The sequence below is a fragment of the Argiope bruennichi genome, chromosome 2 (assembly GCF_947563725.1).
Source record: "Argiope bruennichi chromosome 2, qqArgBrue1.1, whole genome shotgun sequence".
NCBI lineage: Eukaryota > Metazoa > Arthropoda > Arachnida > Araneae > Araneidae > Argiope > Argiope bruennichi.
This window is the reverse complement of record NC_079152.1, coordinates 118,800,719-118,820,951: the sequence shown is the minus strand read 5'-3', so window position 1 is coordinate 118,820,951 and position 20,233 is coordinate 118,800,719. Positions and strand designations below refer to the sequence as shown.

Here is a 20,233-nt window from a genome sequence, read left to right as displayed (position 1 = left end):
AGTTTCTTTTCCGAAATAATTTAGATTGTTTCGGAAATAGGTTTCAATTTCATATTGCATATATTTTTGATTACTAAACATATAATTAAATAAATAACTAACAAAAATTCATGAGAAATTCAACAATGCATTCAATTAAAAAAATACTTTAAATACAATATGTATTCATTTTTTATAAAAATTTAAAGATTTTTGCAAGTTAAACTACATACGTTTATTTTAATATGAAATAAATTTCTAAAGCGTATAACTTTATTATATATTTACATAAATTTGAAGAATAAACTTAACATCTAATTTCAAAAATGAAAATTTTGAAATATTTTCTGAATGCAGAAATATTCAAAAACTACGAGAATTTTCAAAAAGTATTCAGATATTTTTAGAAATTGAGGATCATCAACATTTAAAAGAAATCAAGGAAAGAAAAGAAAGAAGTCAATTCACATTGGCTTATCAAATAGCAAAGATTATTCACTTATATTAGTGACATATATTAAGATTTATGTCACTTATTCTTTGCGTGATGCCCTACTACTTCATATCCTTGTTACTTTTACAAGCCGTGCTGTGGATTCCACAATTAAACCAACTTGATGCTTCAACTTCTGCAGGGTAATATCCATTTACTATTATTTAGAAACTGCTTCTTTCAAATCTTAACATAATACATTTTCTCATTAAAAAACAAATTTGATGCGCTCAAAATATCCACTCGAACAACAAATAATTTAACTATTCTTCTAAATATCCATTTTTTTCTTTTATTTTATAATAAAATATTCAGCCTTAAAAAACTCAGTAAGGGTAACAATTGTTTTCTTGGCCGGCGTGCGAACTGGGTTAACCTCAGAACAACAAACCATCGCTTCTGAACTATGACCTCTCATTCCGATAGTACTCCACGTGCATATCAGACAGGTATGGATCCCAAACTTGTAGGACTCGTTTTGTTTTAAGATTTCTCCTCGATCTACTGACCTAGCAGCAGGTTGTAAGAGAAGAACCTCCTCCTAATGTAAACAAGCTCTTCGATGAAAATCAAAGGAGCATCGTGCATTCGAAAATGCTGCCGTTATTAAATACATTTCATTAATCTGTTATAATTGAGATCGGGGTTATCACTTATGCAATTTTCACTGTAGCTTTGTTGTTATTCTAATTTGTCTCTTGTTAAATATATTATTCCTGTTAAGTTCGTTTGATTGCCTTTGGTTAGGAAGTTTGAATAAAAAATTATCCTCCATCAAACGAATCCATTGATATTTCATTATATAATATTATATATCCTTTCAAATAAAAAAAAATCAAGGAAAATGCATTAAATTTCTAGTCTTATTAGGTGAAGAAATCGCATTTCATTATACCTTATAACATTTCGTTTCATTATACATTTAAACGATCTAAACGAGTAATTCTTGTATAATATATATATATATATATATATATATATATATATATATATATATATATATATATATATATATATATATATATATTATACATTTGTTTACATAATTTACCGTTAGTTTTTTAAAAAGCGGGAATCACAATCGATAGCTTAAAATTTCCTTGACTGTTGATGGTATGTTCTGGCCTTTTCGTTTTTTCCTTTAGTGCTATTTTTTGTTTTTATTGTTATTTTTGTTATTGTATTTTTACTTTGCAGTGGTTATTTTCTTCTAATTTGTTGTTTTGTATTTTCCTTTCTGTTAAAATGGTATATCTCTTGGGCATAATTTCAGGGGATTTTAGGGTTACGAGGAATCATTATTAGACAAATGTCTGCATTTCCTCACAGAAAAAATCCCTTTCTTTGAATCCCTGCCTGAGGGTGACCCATGAAAAAGTCTTCAGGCCGGATTCTTTTTTATATTTTTTATAAATTTTTTTGGTTTAATTTTTATTTGATTTTTTGATTTTCCTATTAACTTGATTCTAATACTTTTGTATATATATATATATATAGTAACCAATCTAAAGTAAGAAAAAGTTTGAAAACGAAACTAAAATGAAAACGAAACAAAACAGTTTCGAAATCGCAACTAAAATTTATTACCTATTTAAACTAAAACCAAAAAGGAACTTCATAGTATTTAGAGAGCGCAATTGCAGCTACTTCTAAAACACAGATGAATTGATACTAAAGTATTAGAATCAAGTTAATAGGAAAAACAAAAATCAAATAAAAATTAAACCAAAAAAATTATTAAAAAAATATTAAAAAAGAATCCGGCCTGAAGACTTTTTCAAGGGTCACCCTCAGGCAGGGATTCAAATAAAGGGATTTTTTCTGTGAGGACATACAGACATAAGTCTAATAATGATTCCTCGTGACCCGAAAATCCCCTGAAATTATGCTCAAGAGATATACCATTTTAACAGAAATATGAAATACAAAATATCAAATTAGAAAAAAATAACCACAAAGTAAAAATGCAATAAAAACAATAACAATAAAAACACAAACAGCATTAAAATTAAAATTAAAATTAAAAACGAAAAGGCCAGAACATACCATCCAACAGTGAAGGAAACTTTAAACAATCGTTTGTGATTTCCTGTTTTAAAAAAAAAAAATTCGGATTCTTTTTTAATAATTAGGTAATAATTAGGTAATTTTAATAATTTTTAATAATTAGGTACTAATACATTTTAGCGATATATTATAGCGGTTGTGTAGATTATAGATAAAATGCAACTAAAGTAACAATCTCTATATTAGGTTAGAGAAAATAATATATTTTAAAAATTAGTTATAATGACTGATAGATGCGCAACATTGTTCTTTATATGAAACTATTGTAAACAATAAAATGGATAATAAAAGTAATTTTAAGGAGAAGGTTTAGTAAAGTAACTGCAATTTGGAGTTGGAAGTTCAAACTGTCTCTTTTACCAGTGGTGTTTTAATATTTCCCATTATATATCCCAAAAATTAAACAAATTCTATGAATAAATAACATATATATTGATATGCTATACATCAATTTACTTAAATAAAAACCCAGAATTTAAGCAAATGCATAACGCATTCATTATTAAATAATACTTTTATAGTAATCCATTTAATTCATTTAAATTATTTAAAAATAAATTGTACTCTCAAGACATTTTACTTACATGTATAAAGAGAATTTTATCTTTCGGAGCTCCCATTGAGTTATCTATAATATTAATTATATTAAATAAAACTTAATCATATAAAATTAAACTTTCAAAATTGCTTTGGAAATTGCTGTGATATCTAATTACTGAAAAGTTAAGAATAATAATAACAAACGAAAAGTGCTTTTGAAAATAGCAGCATGACATCATCAACAAAATTGCAATTCCAGCAATTATTTACACTAGAAAAAGCGAAATTGTTATCAAAAAATTAAATTTTCAAATTAAATAGATATTATCTTTTAAAAATCATTAAAATGCAATTTAATTAATTGCTATTTAATCATATATGAAAAATCAAATTAGCTTTTTTTCTCAAATAATTCAAAACTTTAGAAACGTCAAAGTATTCAGAATTGCTCCAGCTGGCGATTACAGCAATTTTAACTTGAAGTCATTAGATATTGGCAATAAGGTGAAACTTTTTATTGCGTCCCAAAGGTCGAATTTCTAAAGAGTGAAGGAATTTTAGCCGGATGCCTCAAACAGAAAACTCATAAAAGCACAAAATGGCAATGCGTAGAATATTGGGTTCGTAAAACGAAACTCGACTGGAAACCTTCTTCACGATAAAAACTTTTTCCTTGTCTTGTTTTTAACGACTGTGGCAAATGCCGTTTTCCAGAGCATCTAATGTATATCAGCAGCAGCATTCGAACTCAGCGAGTCTGAGTATTAAAAAGAAATGGTCGCATATATGCAGTCAAATTCTTCAATGATCCGTTCCAATAAAATGCACCTGCTTTGGCTGCTGTCTTCTTGTGCAGATGTGTCTAGCGGAGGATTCAACTGTCAGAGTTAAAGTGCATTTCAGTATGAAATGCTAGAAACAGTTGTGAGATGTTAAATCAGAATTTCTAGGAACCATTATGAGTGTACATAGAAAGGAAGTAATATCCAAACTGAGTCAAAAGATACAGATAAATAAGGTTTTCAAACGTTTTGATTTAATTGATGATTTACTGTGCTGATATTGAACTCACGGTTAATTTTTTTCCACTTAAAATTTCTGATTATCTCAAAAATTTAATCAATCTTTTATCTATAATTTTTAAAGTCAATGTAATTAAGGCATAATTTACAAATATTGCTGATAAAAAAAAAGAAAGAAAAAGTTAAAAGCTGTTTTACATATTTTTTTTTCAAATTTATTTCTCATTAAAGTAGTTTTTTTTCTTTTCCTTTTTTTTTTTTTTCTTCTTTTTAAATTTTAAATCGAGTAGATATTAGTAACAGTTTACTACTGAAATTCATTGAGAATCTTACATAAATTGCATTAAAAAATGGATTTAAAAGAAAACTTTTTTTTATTTACAAATTGTTTATAAAATATTAATTGTAATATACAAATTAGAGTATAATTTAAAAAATGTATATAAATTTTATAATAAATTAAAGAGATACCAAGGCAATTTTATTTTAAATTCACATGATATTGTTTCATGATTCTAAATTTCGATAAAGGATTCAATGAAAGAATTTTCGGAAGAAAAAGTTGTTTAGCTTTAGTTTTAGCTATTTACAATAAACAAAAGCTTATATGTTACATGAAATAAAATAATACAAAGAATTTTCGAACTAAAAATTGTTTTCTTTAGTTTTAGCTAATTAAAACAAACAAAAGCTTACCTGTTAAATGAAATAAAATAATATTACATAAGTGAAAAAGAAAGATATTTATTTCTATAATTTAAAGTTTCCTCTCTGCTCAAACCGATTTTCCATCAAGCAATTTTTAAAAAAATTACCATCAAATATGTATTTCCATATGCCAAATTTTATCTGTCCAGTTCAAAACACGGGGGGGGGGGGTCGTGATCCTGAATTCGAATTTTTTAATAATTGCAATACTTTCTCTATATTCCAAATACGAAATACAAAGAAATCGAATTATAATTCTCTGTATTTCATATAAAGTATAAATACCATTTGATATTAAGAAATTGACCCGCAAATAGAATTATTCGAAAATAAACATCTCCATACAACACAGTCATTAACAACGGATTAAAAGTCAATTAATGTTTGTACTAACATAGGAAGCAGCTTTATACACAATGAAACATATTGCTGAAAATAACATTTAAAAACTTTCTTTTACTATTGAAATTAAGGAAAAGATTCGATACAATTATAATTAAAGTTTCATATACAACTATCTCTTGCATTATTAATTAATTTCATAAATCAAAAACTTATTAGTACGCATTTATTTCTGCTGATCATTCTTTCAACTATAGATTAAACGAGATTGAAATATATCGAGCTTTATCACATAGGAATGGATTTATGCGCGTGTGTGTATGTGTGATGAAAACTTAATTAATTCCAAGCTACCAAATTTCCAAGAATTAACCTTAATCAGATAATTTTCTTCTGTAGTTGTAAATATAAATAGAGAGGTAACATCAAATGGCTTCTGAATCATGCAAAAATTATAGATATTATCATTTTGAAATATATTTTTTCTTCTTAGATCCAAAATAAAGATAAGTTGTATTCCATATATAAAAAATACGAAGGGCTAATTTTTTTCCTCGAATGAAATTTCTTGAGTACGTTCATGTACATAAATAATTATTTTAAACTATAATAGATAAAAAAATAATGTTCAATAAATGAGAAAAGAATAAGATTGTTAGACGGAATAGCACAAGAATAAAAGTAGAATGCATGAAAAAAATACCAAAAGAACTAGAAGAAGCAATATATAAGATATTAGAAAGAGTTACATTGTAACGAATATTGTACACATTTCATTAGATTTTTTTGAAAAATTTATTAAACTTACTAGTAAGTTTTTCTCGTACAAGTAAAAGTATTTCATTAGACGTTATACTTACAAAAAGGATATTACTTCAATAAAAGTGCCACGAAATCGTAATAATAATAATAAAAAAATAGGATTCGAACGCTGTAAAGTGAAATATGAAAATGCCTTCATAAAAAAAAGAAAGAAAAGAAAAGCAAGAGCAAATTTTAAGCATATGTCATTAAATTTTTAATCCAACTTGATCAGAGTCCGACATTCAGTACAATGGATCATAAAAAAACGTTAAAGAAAAGAACAAAAAGTATTCTATGAACCATTATTCTTAATAGCTATCCAGATCCATTTTTTAGCTCACTTTCATGCATATTCAGAGAAGTAAAAACGATTAAAATCCTCTTAAACAGATGCAGACGACTTTTAAGAGCAGCAAAACTTCAACTGAATGAATGAGAGTTGAAAAAGAAAGAGCGGGTAAAATTCAGTTCCGGGCGGAGAAAGTTCTTCATCTAGCATTCGTGCACACATTCGTCTCGACTTCCGATTCGAACAAAAGGTTCCCACTAAAAGTTCGGAAATGCTCTACTGGCGTGTTCTCTCTCTATTATGGCATTGTTCGTCTCCCCATTACTGATCAGACGATACTTTGTGTGATCGGCTGAGAAAAAGAAGAGAAGAATAAAAAGGGGAAAAAAAAAAAAAAAGAAAACGGATAATAATAATAATATGTTCGACGAACGAAAGAACCAAACGATTCACGTCTCATTTTGTAGCATTCGGGAGCAATTTTCTTCGTGGATGATTCGGCCATTTAGTTGTTAAGCGAGTCTATGAAAAGCATTTTGTGTCGTTTAGGAAGATATCAGACGACCAATAAGAAAGCTATGGCTACGGTTAGTAAGAATGTAAAGCGATTTCCATTCTTAGTGATTTGCGGGGGAGTACAATTTTCTAGTTGTGGTCAAAGGGAAGAGTAGGAAATAGTTGCAGGGGTTTCACTGTGAATTTTTAATTCACAATACAAGCTATTTTTTTTCAATGATGTTTTCTAAACTAATACATTTTTAATACATGCATAAATAATTTCATTATGTAATGCTTTATTATTATATTTAAACATATTTCTCCAATTCATTATTTCGAAAGTAATGTAAAATTATTAAAGTGAACTACATGAGATACGTTTTTGGCTCCCTCTATAGGCAATGCTGCAAATTATTGGAACAAGGTGAGTGAAAGTTTTTATACATATTATTCTTTTTACTTTCTCGTATACGTAGTATAAAGAAAAAAAGAGTAATTGTCAAAAAATTCGAACTAGAAATTTTGACGAATATCCCCGAGTTCGAAAAACCTATTTTTGGGAAAAGTCCGTCTGTCTGTGACGAAGATAACTCAAAAATGCTTTGAGCAAGACGGATAAAATTTTGATATATGACCTGTACACCAAATTTGCAGATTTCTGTCAAATTTTGAGTGAACATTGATCAGAAGTTCGTCCTTCCGGTTGTTCGAATATAAGTTAACAAGATAATTACAATACGAAGGGAGCTAGAAAGATGAAATTTGGAACACAGATTTAACGTCTACAGTGTAGACACCTGTTAAATTTTGAACTAAATCCAACTATGAATTGACTGTCTGTCGGTCTGCACTTTCAGAAGCATGTAAACGAGGAAATTTCAAAACGCAATGACTTAAATGTATGAAATTTGGTGTGAGATTTTGTCTGTACAATTGCAGTTCTGTGTAAAATTTTTGTTTCAATAGGTTGGGGAAAACGTGCCTAAAACACAAATTTGACTTTTGGATATTATTAACGCAGGCCATTGATTAATCGCCAAGGATGACACGACAAGGATTCATGACAAAAAATATTTCGTAACTATTGTATGCCAATGCTATAAAAGACGTTCTTTGGCGTGACAAGTGCATTAAAGAAAAAAGAGTTTCGGGAGACCATTCCCCACTGGTTGCATTGATGTATTTTAAAGAAAATATGAAAAGAAAAGGGGGGGGGACCTTTTAAAAGCTAAAAAATCAAAATATAATAAATATTTAATAAATTTGAAAAAAATACAAATGTTTATAATAATTCAATAAAGAGTTTCCTTTTTCTCTGAACCAAAATTAGCTTCTTATATGTATGACTAGAAGTAATAATCAATTATAAAATTATCTGTGAATATTCTTCTCACCAAATGAAGCTTTAGAACTAACCATCAACAAGGATTCTTGCATCAAAGATTTTATTTTTAATATTTTATGCATGAAAATATAATTTATTTCTTAAAACTTTATTTTCGGCATTTTCATACATTTTAAATGGCAGTATGCCTTAAATATTACATACATGTATGTAATGATATATCTTTATCTCATTTAAATCCGGATGAATTTCCTAATTTTTATCTTAATTTAGCCCAAATGAACTTCATTTTAAAATCTCTTATTTCCTGATCCAATTTCCACTTTAAATTTAAATAATTCTACGTGAGCTTTATAAAACTACTGGTGCCAGCATTTTCACATGCTCCAAATGAAGGGATAAAAATCCTTAATGCTTACAATATTCTTTTAAAGATACCTAAAATTCCCTTTCCTAAGTCGACACATGTCAACGAAATCCTTATCAAAATCTCATAGCAAAATCACTGAAGGGAAAAATTTCGGTTTTCTTCTGCTCTTGCGTCTTGTGTCGTATTTCTTACCACTTATTCTTTGTACGTAAATTATGCCTCCCGTGGCGAAATAATACAAAGTTTTAAAATTTCTTCTATTTGGCTACGTATCTGCTAAAATATGATTACATATATATTTATATACATATATATAGTTCATTTCCTAAAATAAAAATATTTGAAAGTAAAAAGACTCAAATTTTATTAAAAGACATTTGATACTAAAATGCTTTTATCAAATGTTTTACCAAAAAATTTTCTTAATTTTTAGTTTCATCTTAAACTGAAATGACTTTGCTCCAAATTCAGCGATTCCAGTTCATTATATTTGTTACTAATCTGAACTTCAATATTTATGTGTTGTTTATCCCTAATTCCAAAAGTGGATCGAAAGGTATTACATTGTTAACAAACAATGACATTATAAATAATTACGGTTCTCTCCAACTTCGACGAAAAAACGAATTTCTAATACAGGTATTCTGCCGCAAATCCCCCCCCCCTTTTCTGTTTGTCAAAATAGATCTCAGACAAAGCCAGATTAATTAAACCTCACAATCTGAATCCTGAATACAACAAAATAACAACGCGAATACAAATTCGAAGTGCAACCGCCGATTCAAGAAATTCCCAGAGAGATTAAAGAACGCGAAAACTTTCTCGGTAGCAGAGTAATTATTCAGGATTTGAAAACTCGGAAACAGTAGAGCAGAAATGTTGATATAGAGAAGGAGAGAGAGGAAAGCATAAAAAAAAAAGAATCTTAATTGGCTGTTCGGAAGTGTTATCGCTGCGCATTGGTCTCAGAGGATGGAAGCGAAATCTCTCATTGGATAAAATTTAAATTTACGTTATTCCACTTTTTTAAAAGTGAAATTTATCTCGTGCATATTAATTTGGTTTTATATTGCTACAGCGATTAAGGATGGCTTTTCTAATTACTTAAAGAGGAGTATTAATTTACTACAATCATTTAGTTTTTTAAATTGTTATTCGTCTGAATGTTCATTTGAATTCTTGTTTGATAAAATCTTCCATTTCACAGCAAGAAAAAAAATTATAAACAGAGCTAATGAATAATATAATTTAAAATACAAATACAGGCGTCTTTAAATTTATTTAAATTCTTTTTTCTTCTTAACATTCATTAATTTAAGCAAAATAACGTACATTGTATAATTCATATAAATAAGACGAATAAAATAAAACTGCTTTTATATATTTATATTTCATTTCTATAAGTCACTGCTGCAATTTTTTGTGTCAATGCTACTATTTCTGATATATAGAACGCCAGAAATATTTATTAATTTCTTAGCCCTAAGTCATTTTTTTAAATTTTCTAATATTTTCATGTTTGTATTGACTAATCTCTCTATAATAGGATTAATTGAATGACTGAAAGAATTTATTATTTAAAGATTAAATATATAAAGAATGATACCCTCAAAGGAGGATGTTATTGAATGATTGTTAGCCTTTTCAGTTACAAAAGCCTTGTTTAACCATATTGCACTAAGCATATAATTCTTTAAAATGTTTAACACGATTCATCGTTTCATTAACATATTTTTTTGAGAATTACCATTCTTTAATACAAGGATAAATCTTATAATTGATATAACTTAATACAAAAATTTGACACCAGTATTCAAATTATAACTCAAATCATATTATTTGTATAGTATTTATATTTATATACCAAGTTTAAAATTAATATTTTATTAAAATTTGTAGAAAGCATTATTACTATACATTAATGCTTAGACTGGCTTCTATTTCACTAATTTTTCTAAAATAAATAAAGTGCAAACGATATTAGTGAAACAAATCGACTCATTATTTCATTGCAAACATTTTTTTTTTTTAATTCAGTTATGTATTGAATGCATTTGTATAATAAGGAATTAAAACTAAATCTTCATCTTCAGTTACAAACTGTTTTGAGAAAACAAGATGAAAAGTACTAATATAGCATTTTTTTAAATTTATTATTGTATTATAAATAGCACGTTCCACACCATTTTCGTATATTCTTTTCGATATCGAATTCGAATCGCTGAAAATAGTTGTTGGTTTCCAATTGCAATGTTATAAGCGATATTCCACAAATGATTTTTACTTTTATTTATTTTGTATTTTATAGAACTTTGAAAACTATAATAATCGTATCGATAATAAATATGGAGCATTTTTTTAACATGATAGAGGTTATAGGCTGCTTTACTATCTGTTAATTGAGTGATGCTACGTGAATCGTAAAGAAATTGTTCAAAACGTTCTATAGGTCAGACAGTTGACCCTGGAGATATACTAAATTTGACACATAGTTAATTATTGGATAGTGGATGCTGACTATAAAAGGAGTTACAAAATTTAAATAAAATCTTTAATTAAAAATTCATCAAAATTTCAACATTTTTCCCTCGATAACTTTGTAGCAAATTTTAACACAAAACATTTTCTGCACCATTTAAAAAAAAAAAGGATTTTTTAGTGTTACAATTTTTATTACTGCAGATTTTTTTCGGTGATTTTAATAATTTTTTTAATATATTTATTTTTTACAACATTTATTTATAAATTTATTTTATTACATATTATTTTTCCGCAAAAACATTCCACTGTTTATAGTTACCAGCTTATGAATACTACAATATTAAATATTTTTTAACATTTATTGTTATCGCCGCCTTTGGCGACCAGCCGGTTCGCCAATCTTAATGTTCGTTAAAATTTTAATAATTAAATATTTTATGCAATTCCTACGTTAATAGCTTCTTCATCAAAATATTTTTAAACTTCAAATTTTGATAGTCATATCATTCACTCATAATATTATAAAAGCCTTCAGTCATAAAGTAATATGTATCTCTCTAATTTTCTGTTAGCGGCCGTAGAATTTATACTTTAAATTAAAGTGGAAAGGATTAATCTGCAATTAATATAATAATATTTTTTTACTGAAACAAAGGTTTTTTTTTTTTTTTTTTTTTTTTTTAATATGATTACTGGAAACAGTCACTGAGCGTTTAAACTTTATGGGCACTAAAGAATATTTATGTAATATTTCAAGAATTTGTCAACAAAATTTTCTCAGATTCATCATGACCAGAACGATTCATTAACAATGTTTAATTTTAAATGCATCAAACTCTAAGAAAATAAAACGAATCGTTTAAAATAATCGGTTGAAAACAGGTTAAAAAAAACTACTTGAAAAACGATGGACTTAAAACTATAAGCATATACAAAAAATATATAACTAACATAAATACACTTTAATTACAAAAGCATGCAACTAATCTAAAAATAATTTAAATCATCCGTTGATAATGGTTGTCATGTCAACATGCGCATGCGTGAATTTTCAACGCCAGATACGGTAAAACAAATGCATGAATTTTTCTACGCCATTTGGGATAAAGCTATGCAGATTAGAAATTTTTAATTTCCTTTTTTCTGTTTTATTTTAATTTAAAAGTACATCAGAATGAATCTGAGAGATCGATTAATTAACAATGTTTAATTTTAAATGTATCAAACATTAAGAAAATAAACAGAATCGTTTGAAATAATCAGCCGAAAAATCTTAAGCCTAGCCTCATTACTGTTGGGAAAAAAACTGAACCCTTACTCATTTGGCGGTGGGGAAAATGAAAAAGATTTTTTTGGCGGGAAAGTTAATTTTTAATTAATAATTAAAATTCTAATTCAAAATTCAAAAAAAGGGACCCCAGGTGCACATTCCCGATCTTCAAGGTATACATGTACCAAATTTGATAGCTGTAGGTCAAATGGTCTTTTCTGTAGAGCGCCAACACACACACACACATTGAGCTTTATATATAAGTATAGATAACTAAGAATAAATTTTTAAAAGTCATTTAAAGATAGGCGAATCAATTCGTCTATCTTTATATGACGAATTTTAACGTTAATAAAACCATTAGAACAACACACGAATTCTTTGTAGTAGTGTTTATAAGATAATCTAATCGTGATATAAGATAATCTTATAAACACCATTAACCATATCACTACTCATAAGAGTTAGCCTACCGAGATTATTTCTAAAAACGGAAAGTATTATAAAAATGAAGACAATATCGGGTTAACGATGTAAATATTTGTAATTCTTTTTTAGCATATCGTAAGTGGGATTGAGAGCAAAGCATTTGTTCTGCATTAATGGATAAAAAGAGGCCCAAGTTCTTATTAAATAGGATTTTAAGATGATTTAAGGGAATGCAAAGAATTAAAAGGCAATTATTAATTGCATTAAATAGAAATTAATTAATTGAATAAATAATTAAATAAAATAATTAAGTTCACAAATAAATCGGATTATTATTAATTAAACTAATTATTTCAAGACAAAATTCAAATAGTTTCATATATTGTTATAGTTCTAATGTTTCAATAGGTTGTTTTTATTTATTTAAAGAAAACTAACTATCGATTTCACACAAAAAAAAGTATTTTGTTTTTAGAAACGTTTGTTTAATTGTCAGCTTCCAACGAACTCTTCGATTCGTGCTATGGTTATTGGCATTTACATTCATGCAATGATATTTTGAACCGAAAGCTCGAATCTCTTTAAGTTTCTGTGTTTTTATAAAAAAATAAAAAAAAAAAAGTGAGAAATCTAAGAATTGGAAAGGATAAATTTGTAAAGCCTTTGTATGATGTTCGCCTATAGACACAATAAAATAGAAAAATTTAAAGAATTATTAGAAAGAAAAAACAATTTATGTGTATCACAGCATCCAATGAATTAGCTCCATCACTGCAATTTACAAAACACCAAATAGCATGATAAGCGATCCGAAAAGCAAAAGGTTTCCATCCTGACTTAAAAATCCTCGTTCCTTAGTTATTTTTTTCCCCGATGATCGGTTCAGCTTTCCCTCCTAGATCAATGATAAACCAGACAAAAAGAAACGGAATGATTGGTTCATAATACGAGAAACTCTGACCCAGAAGAGCGGAAGCCGAGTTCATCAGAGGTTGCGATCTGATGGACGTTTCAATGGCAAGAGAAAGTTGTGAGAAAGTTTCATTTACGGAGGGATCCCCCAATCGGGCATGCTCATCTTTGTAGGGCAGCATTGATGGCCATATGAAATGGTAACCTTAATCGCCTAAGGCCACGAAAGCTTCTTTTCTGTAGCTCATAAGAAAAATGGGATGACCATTAGTGCCATTGGATTGGCTAGAGCTAAATTATCTTAGTTAGCGTGAGAAATGGAAATAGATTAACATTTGAAATAAATAACTCAGTCTTGTTGTATTTGTAGTAATGAAGAATAGGGGTTCAGGGTCGATTTTACCAATAGGCATTGCAATACTGGAGAATTCCTCACCCCCCCCCCCTCCTCTCCCGCTTGAAACACCATATGAAAAAAAAAAAAATGCATGTGTGTAATTTAAATAATATTTTACTAATCTTGATAAAATCAATGCAATTTTATGTCAAATTTGTTTGTATTTGGCTATGGGAATGAATCGTACAGTTGTATATTACAAAGTGTAATATACAATTGCACAAAATAAAATTTTACTTTTTTTTTCCTCCTAATTCTTTGATTTTATATACCAGCTACAAAATAATATATGACATTATATAACTGCTTCCTCTCCAGAAAAATTAAATTCTACTTTTTCTGCACTACATGTTATAATTATTTATAAAATATCACTAATAATAATTTAAGATTTTTCAGAGATACTTTATGCAAAAAGAAAAAAAAAAAAGCTTTGCTTATGCCATGTTTCATATTCTAGATTTCTTTCGCAATAAATTCAGGTCGGTATATTTTCTGTAACTTTCACAATTTAAAAATTATACAAACAAGTGTTTGATGCAAAACTCTACAGATACACTTACAGAAATCAAATTTGGTATTTAGTTGCGTCTCAATAAGTGAGCAAAGGTACAAAATTTTAATTTAATTTTAAATTAAATAAAAACTTGAATGTCTTTCACAATAAATATGTAGCTTATTATTATCACAAAATTTTTACACTATGTAAGATACAAATATATATATATATATATATATATATATATATATATATATATATATATATATATATATATATATATATATATATGTAATATTTTTAACTCTGATTTCAATTCTAATTAATTTACAACGTTTTATCTTAATTTAGCCCATAGTAAGTTTATTCTCTTATTTCGTGATCCAATTCCACTTTCTCTACTTAATTAATTCAAGAGAGCTTTAAAATTGCTGAATCGGCTAAAAGCCTAACATTCCCACATTAAGAGTGAAAGGACAAAATACCGCTGACATGACAAATTCTTTTTTAAAAGATCCCTGTATTTTCCCTTACCTCGTCGACATGTGTAGCGAAAATCCCTATCGAAATCTCATTTTATATTAGTACTATGAAGAGACATTTTCCCTATCAATTTCTCAGGTTATATAAAACCAGGGATAAAATGTCAAACAGCTTTTTTCTCATTCTTCTCTGAGTTGTGTGTGTGCTCATCGCTTGTACATATGCCTGCTTCTCCAAAATGAAATAAAACGACGTCACGAAATCGAAAGCCTTTCCACTGTCTTCAACTGCATCCTGCTTAACATAAAATAATGCTTTCATATATATATATATATATATATATATATATATATATATATATATATATTTTAACTCTAATTTCAATTTAATTAATTTTCATAGTAACTTCATTCTAAAATATTCTCTTATTTCGTGATCCAATTCCACTGTCTCTACTTAATTAATTCAAGAGAAGCTTTGTTAAATTGTTGAATCAGCTAAAATCTAACTTTCCCACACTACGCGTGAAGAGATAACATACCGCTGATCAAGCAAATTCTTTTTTAAAATCTCCCTTTGTTTCCCCTACCTTCTCGGCGCCTGTAATGAAAATCCCTATCGAAATCTCATAATACATTAGCACTGTGAAGAAATTTTTTCCCTATCAAAATCATAGGTTATATAAGACCAGGGATAAAATCTCCGAAAGCTCTTCCCTCATTCCTTTCTGTGTGCTTGTCGCTTGTACATATGCTTGCTTCTTCAAAATGAAATAAAACGACGTCACGAAATTAAAAGTATCTTCATTGTCTTCAAACTACATTCTACTTCACAAAAATAATATTACATATATATATATATATTTGAAATATCAAAATTATTTATAGGAATTGTAATGAAATTCAATTTTATTGTTTTATCAAATTTTTCAATAACTGCAAGCTTTTCCCAATGTTGCTTTGACTTTTTAAAAATATTCTTAGAATAATATTTTCAAAGCAGAACGTTCCCTTCCATTCGAAAAATTTAATCATGCGCAAAATGCAACAGCTGCTACAATCAAACCAGATGCAGGCATGACATGAAAATCAAATTTAAAAATTTATCAAGTTACAATAATTCGGATTAAGTAGCAAAAAGAGCCCCCCCCCCCTCCATCATAAAACTCACACTGATACTTGTAGAATTTAAAAATATCAAGGCTGATGTTTTATATCATATTTAACAGTGAATATATATTAGTACATTACTAAAAGATTTATTAAAATAATTACAATTAACAATTTTACAGTTTAATTTTTTTACGTATTTATCATTTTTTTTTTTTTTTTTACAACTTGATCAAAGTAAATTTAGAAAGCTGTTGAAAATCTTATAACTAAACATATTTGAAACTAACTTTCCATAACAGTTGCGAGACTTTGATTTTAAAAGTTAGTACATCTATTTTTCTGAGATATATTTAAAGTTATAATGCACAACATTCTTTTAAAGAATTTGATGACAAAGAATAAAGGTAGTTTCACATGTCAGATGTTTCTATTCAAAGATAAAAGTGACTTTTATAACTTCAAATTATTGTAGACATATGCTATTAATTTCTATTTATTAAAGAAATGATTAAACTTATTATTTAAACATATTTTATATTCCTTAAATTTTAATGAAAAATAATTGAGAAATTAAAAAAAAAGAAGAGCTTTTATGATATGTTATTCGGCTGAACTTTTATTTTTTTTAATTATATAGATTTTTTTCTATTAGTATAAAATAATGAAATATGAAGTTTATTCTTTACAGAAGGTTGATTTAAAGATAAGATTTACTATCAGACATTTTATAACAATCTTGTATTAAGCCTACATTAGCAAGTATGTGTATACATTACTTTCAACCTTGAATACCAATTTATAACCCATATATACAATTACTAAAGTCAAGATTCAAAATTCAATAACAGCGAATCAAACAATTACAATACAAACTTGATTTTTTTAAATGTAAAATCCAACGTTGGATGGAAAAACAGATAAATATTAATAAACAATTAAGTTTTCAATTATTTGTCAGACAATCTACAAAATAGTTTTAAAAAATTGTAAGAATATAATTTATCTATAAGAATTACCAAATAAATTTAAGCTAACAATATACCACATATTTTGTAGCAAAAAAACTAACGGCAAAGATATTATAATAATAAACAGAATAAAATAAAATATTTCTAATATATATATATTTCATATTCCTAATATATATATATATAACTTTATCAAATAAAATACTTTATTCACCAACATTTTTCAAATTAATATAAGCCACAAATTAAAAGTAATACAACAGTTTAATTTTTTTTAAATTAACATCATTGCCATTATCTGTTATATTAAATTATAAACACCCTTCAGATTTAGACATTAATTCAAATGATCATAAATATTTTAATTCAATTCACCAATAAAGCATGTCATTTATGTGGAATTTTAAGCATGCTTTCGTAATTATCAATCAACTTCTTATGTAGCTTCAGCATTAATTGCCCTGCATAAATTAAACTACACTTATAATAAGATGAAACAAAAAAATATTTTAAAAGTAAAAAAACTAACATTTGATAATAATGTCATTTACTTTCTTATTGAATCTTGATACAAGACAAAAATTAAACAAATTTTATAAAATTACAAAGTGAACTTATTTGAAGAGCATCATTAGTGAAGAATTTGAGTTAATTATAACTGTGAATTGAGAAAACTCTAACAAATAATATGATATATATTAACATGTTTTATCTCGTTATATAAAACATAATAATTGAGAATCTGAAAAAAAAAATTTATAATTCATTCAAGAAAAATTAGTTCTGCCTAGAAATGATCAAAACCAGATATTGTGTGTGTTAACTAGGAAGTTTAAATAAAATAATATATATGAATAATAATTAAAACATGTGCAGTAAAAAAATTAATCTTGTAATTGATTATTAACTACTGTACAGTAATTAAATTTCAAATATATATAACTAGAAATAGTGAAAAGTTGAACATCTTATTTAATAAATATTAATGAGAGAGTTTTTAATATAATTTTATTTGTGTTACTAATAACTAAAAACAAACAAAGAATCGTAAAATTCAGATTTGAAAATAAAGGCTTCAAGTATCTAATATATCGATAGAATTAGGATTTCATTAATTTGTATTTGCCCTTTCTCAGATACACAATGTTAGTAATGAAGTACAATTTGTGTATGTAATAATAAATGAAATAAATGTCTTTATCTAAAACCTGTATTTTACAAATCTACAATTTTTGTTTAAATTTGATGTAAATTTAGCACATATTCTCCTCAAGATTTGTCAATATTTCAAAGTTAAAACATTGATTTTAACATTTGCCAGCAATATCTTCTGAAAATATTTCAAAAAATTATCTTTACAATATCTTAGTTATAAAAAAAATAACCTTTTTAATTATACATATTTAATTTCTACACAATAACTTCTATAGTTTTAATACTTTTTTTAGAATTTAATTTGACCATGATCTCCAGCTATATTTTTATAGTTATCATAAAATTCAAACTAATTTAATTTATCTATCAACCCATTCAATTGCAATAAGATAAAAAAAATGTAACATTAATAATGAAATAGCTTTTTTTATTTGTTTTGATTTATTAGTATATATATTCTAATTTGCACATGTAGCAATTTGTAATAGACTGATTCCATTAATTTTATATAAAATCTTATCAAAATAACAAGGTGAAATTGTTAATATTAGCATTTCATATTAATGGCAGGCAGAAAAGCCAATATTCTGAAATTACAAACTGGTCATCAAAAATGGCTAGAAATTCATAAAAGTACAATTTTTTTTTTTTTTTTGTGTGTATTTTACAAAAATAACTATTTTTTATTCTATAATATATTAAAAAGTAACAACACAATTAATGTCATAACTCAGGGTCATTAGAAATTTTATTCTCATAATTAAATCAGCTATAGAAATACTTTTAAATATGATTGAATACACCAATAAAACTCCAATAATATAAATAATATATTATGATTTCCCATTTTATAAAAATGATGAATACTTTTATCAAATACTTTTTGCTGTTACTATTTAAAATATGGAAGCAAAAGGTTTAAAAATGGAGACAGAATTATCAATAAATGCATGCAGTACTTTCATGTATAAGGTCTGTTAGTTATATCACAATAATCATTACCCTTAAGAATAATAATTGAAATATTACATTTAGACAGTACATATGGAATTTTATTTAATATATAGCCTGCTGAGGGAAGCTCGCAGTGTAACAACAATTAGCAAGAAATGAACTTTACTGCACAAATGGGAAATTAAATTCCATTTTGTAAATAAGGCGAGAGAAATTCCTTCATACATGCACATAACCAATAGCGTAAGTTCTAAATTAAAATATCTATGACTAATAAATTACAGACGTTAAATTAATGAATTAGACAGTTTAGTATATCAATGAATTGTAGATGTAAACACTTCATCACTCACTTTCCTAGCAATGCAAAATTTACTCCAAAAGAAAAAAAAATCAAGGAATAAGTACAAAATGGGATTTTTATTGAGTAATTGACTTCCATCAGAATTCACAAAGCAGAATAACTGAGCATGCTGTCGTCATTTATGTAAACAAATCGTTTTGATTAGCCAGGTGGCCAACGAAGAGATCGTCCACCCAAAACATGAACATGTAGATGATAGACTGACTGCCCACCTTCCGGACCGTCGTTAATAACAATTCGAAAACCATTACACAGGCCTTTTTCTTTTGCAACTTTTTTGGCCACAAGCAGCAAATGACCGATTAATTCAGCATCTCCATCTTCAGCCACACTCAGTTGAATGATGGGTTTACGAGGAACCACAAGAATATGCATCGGTGCTTGAGGATTCACATCATTGAAAGCAACACATTTATCATCTTCATATAAGAAAGTGGTCGGTATTTCCCCACGAACGATTTTACCAAATATCGTGTCATCTCCTGGCTTGGCCAGCTTCGCTTTCAGCATCTCATCGTCAGCCATGATGCAAAATTTAGTTAATAATTGCCGATGGGGGAAACTTCCTTAAATAAATTTCTTAGAAAGTCGAACTGTTTTCGAACTCAAGTAAACAGAAGCCACAAGAAAATTCGAGATTCGAAATGCCGGATAACAGTTAATAGATTTTGTTATTCTAAATGGCTTGCTTGGGAGTGCAAATTTTTTGAAGATATATATATAAATAAATAAAATCAAGAAAAGAAAACGAA

General features: G+C 27.1%; 2 protein-coding genes across 3 annotated transcripts in view; both read right to left on the bottom strand.

Moving 5' to 3' along the window:
* Positions 1-20,233, bottom strand: part of LOC129955213 (protein O-linked-mannose beta-1,2-N-acetylglucosaminyltransferase 1-like) — a 206,102-nt gene that overhangs the window by 143,971 nt on the left and 41,898 nt on the right. The gene's annotated exons all lie outside the window — the stretch shown is intronic.
* Positions 19,519-20,133, bottom strand: LOC129955266 (adenosine 5'-monophosphoramidase HINT1-like). The gene has a single exon (XM_056068210.1). It carries the CDS (start codon positions 20,004-20,006, stop codon positions 19,623-19,625), a length of 384 nt encoding a protein of 127 aa, XP_055924185.1. The 5' UTR covers positions 20,007-20,133; the 3' UTR covers positions 19,519-19,622.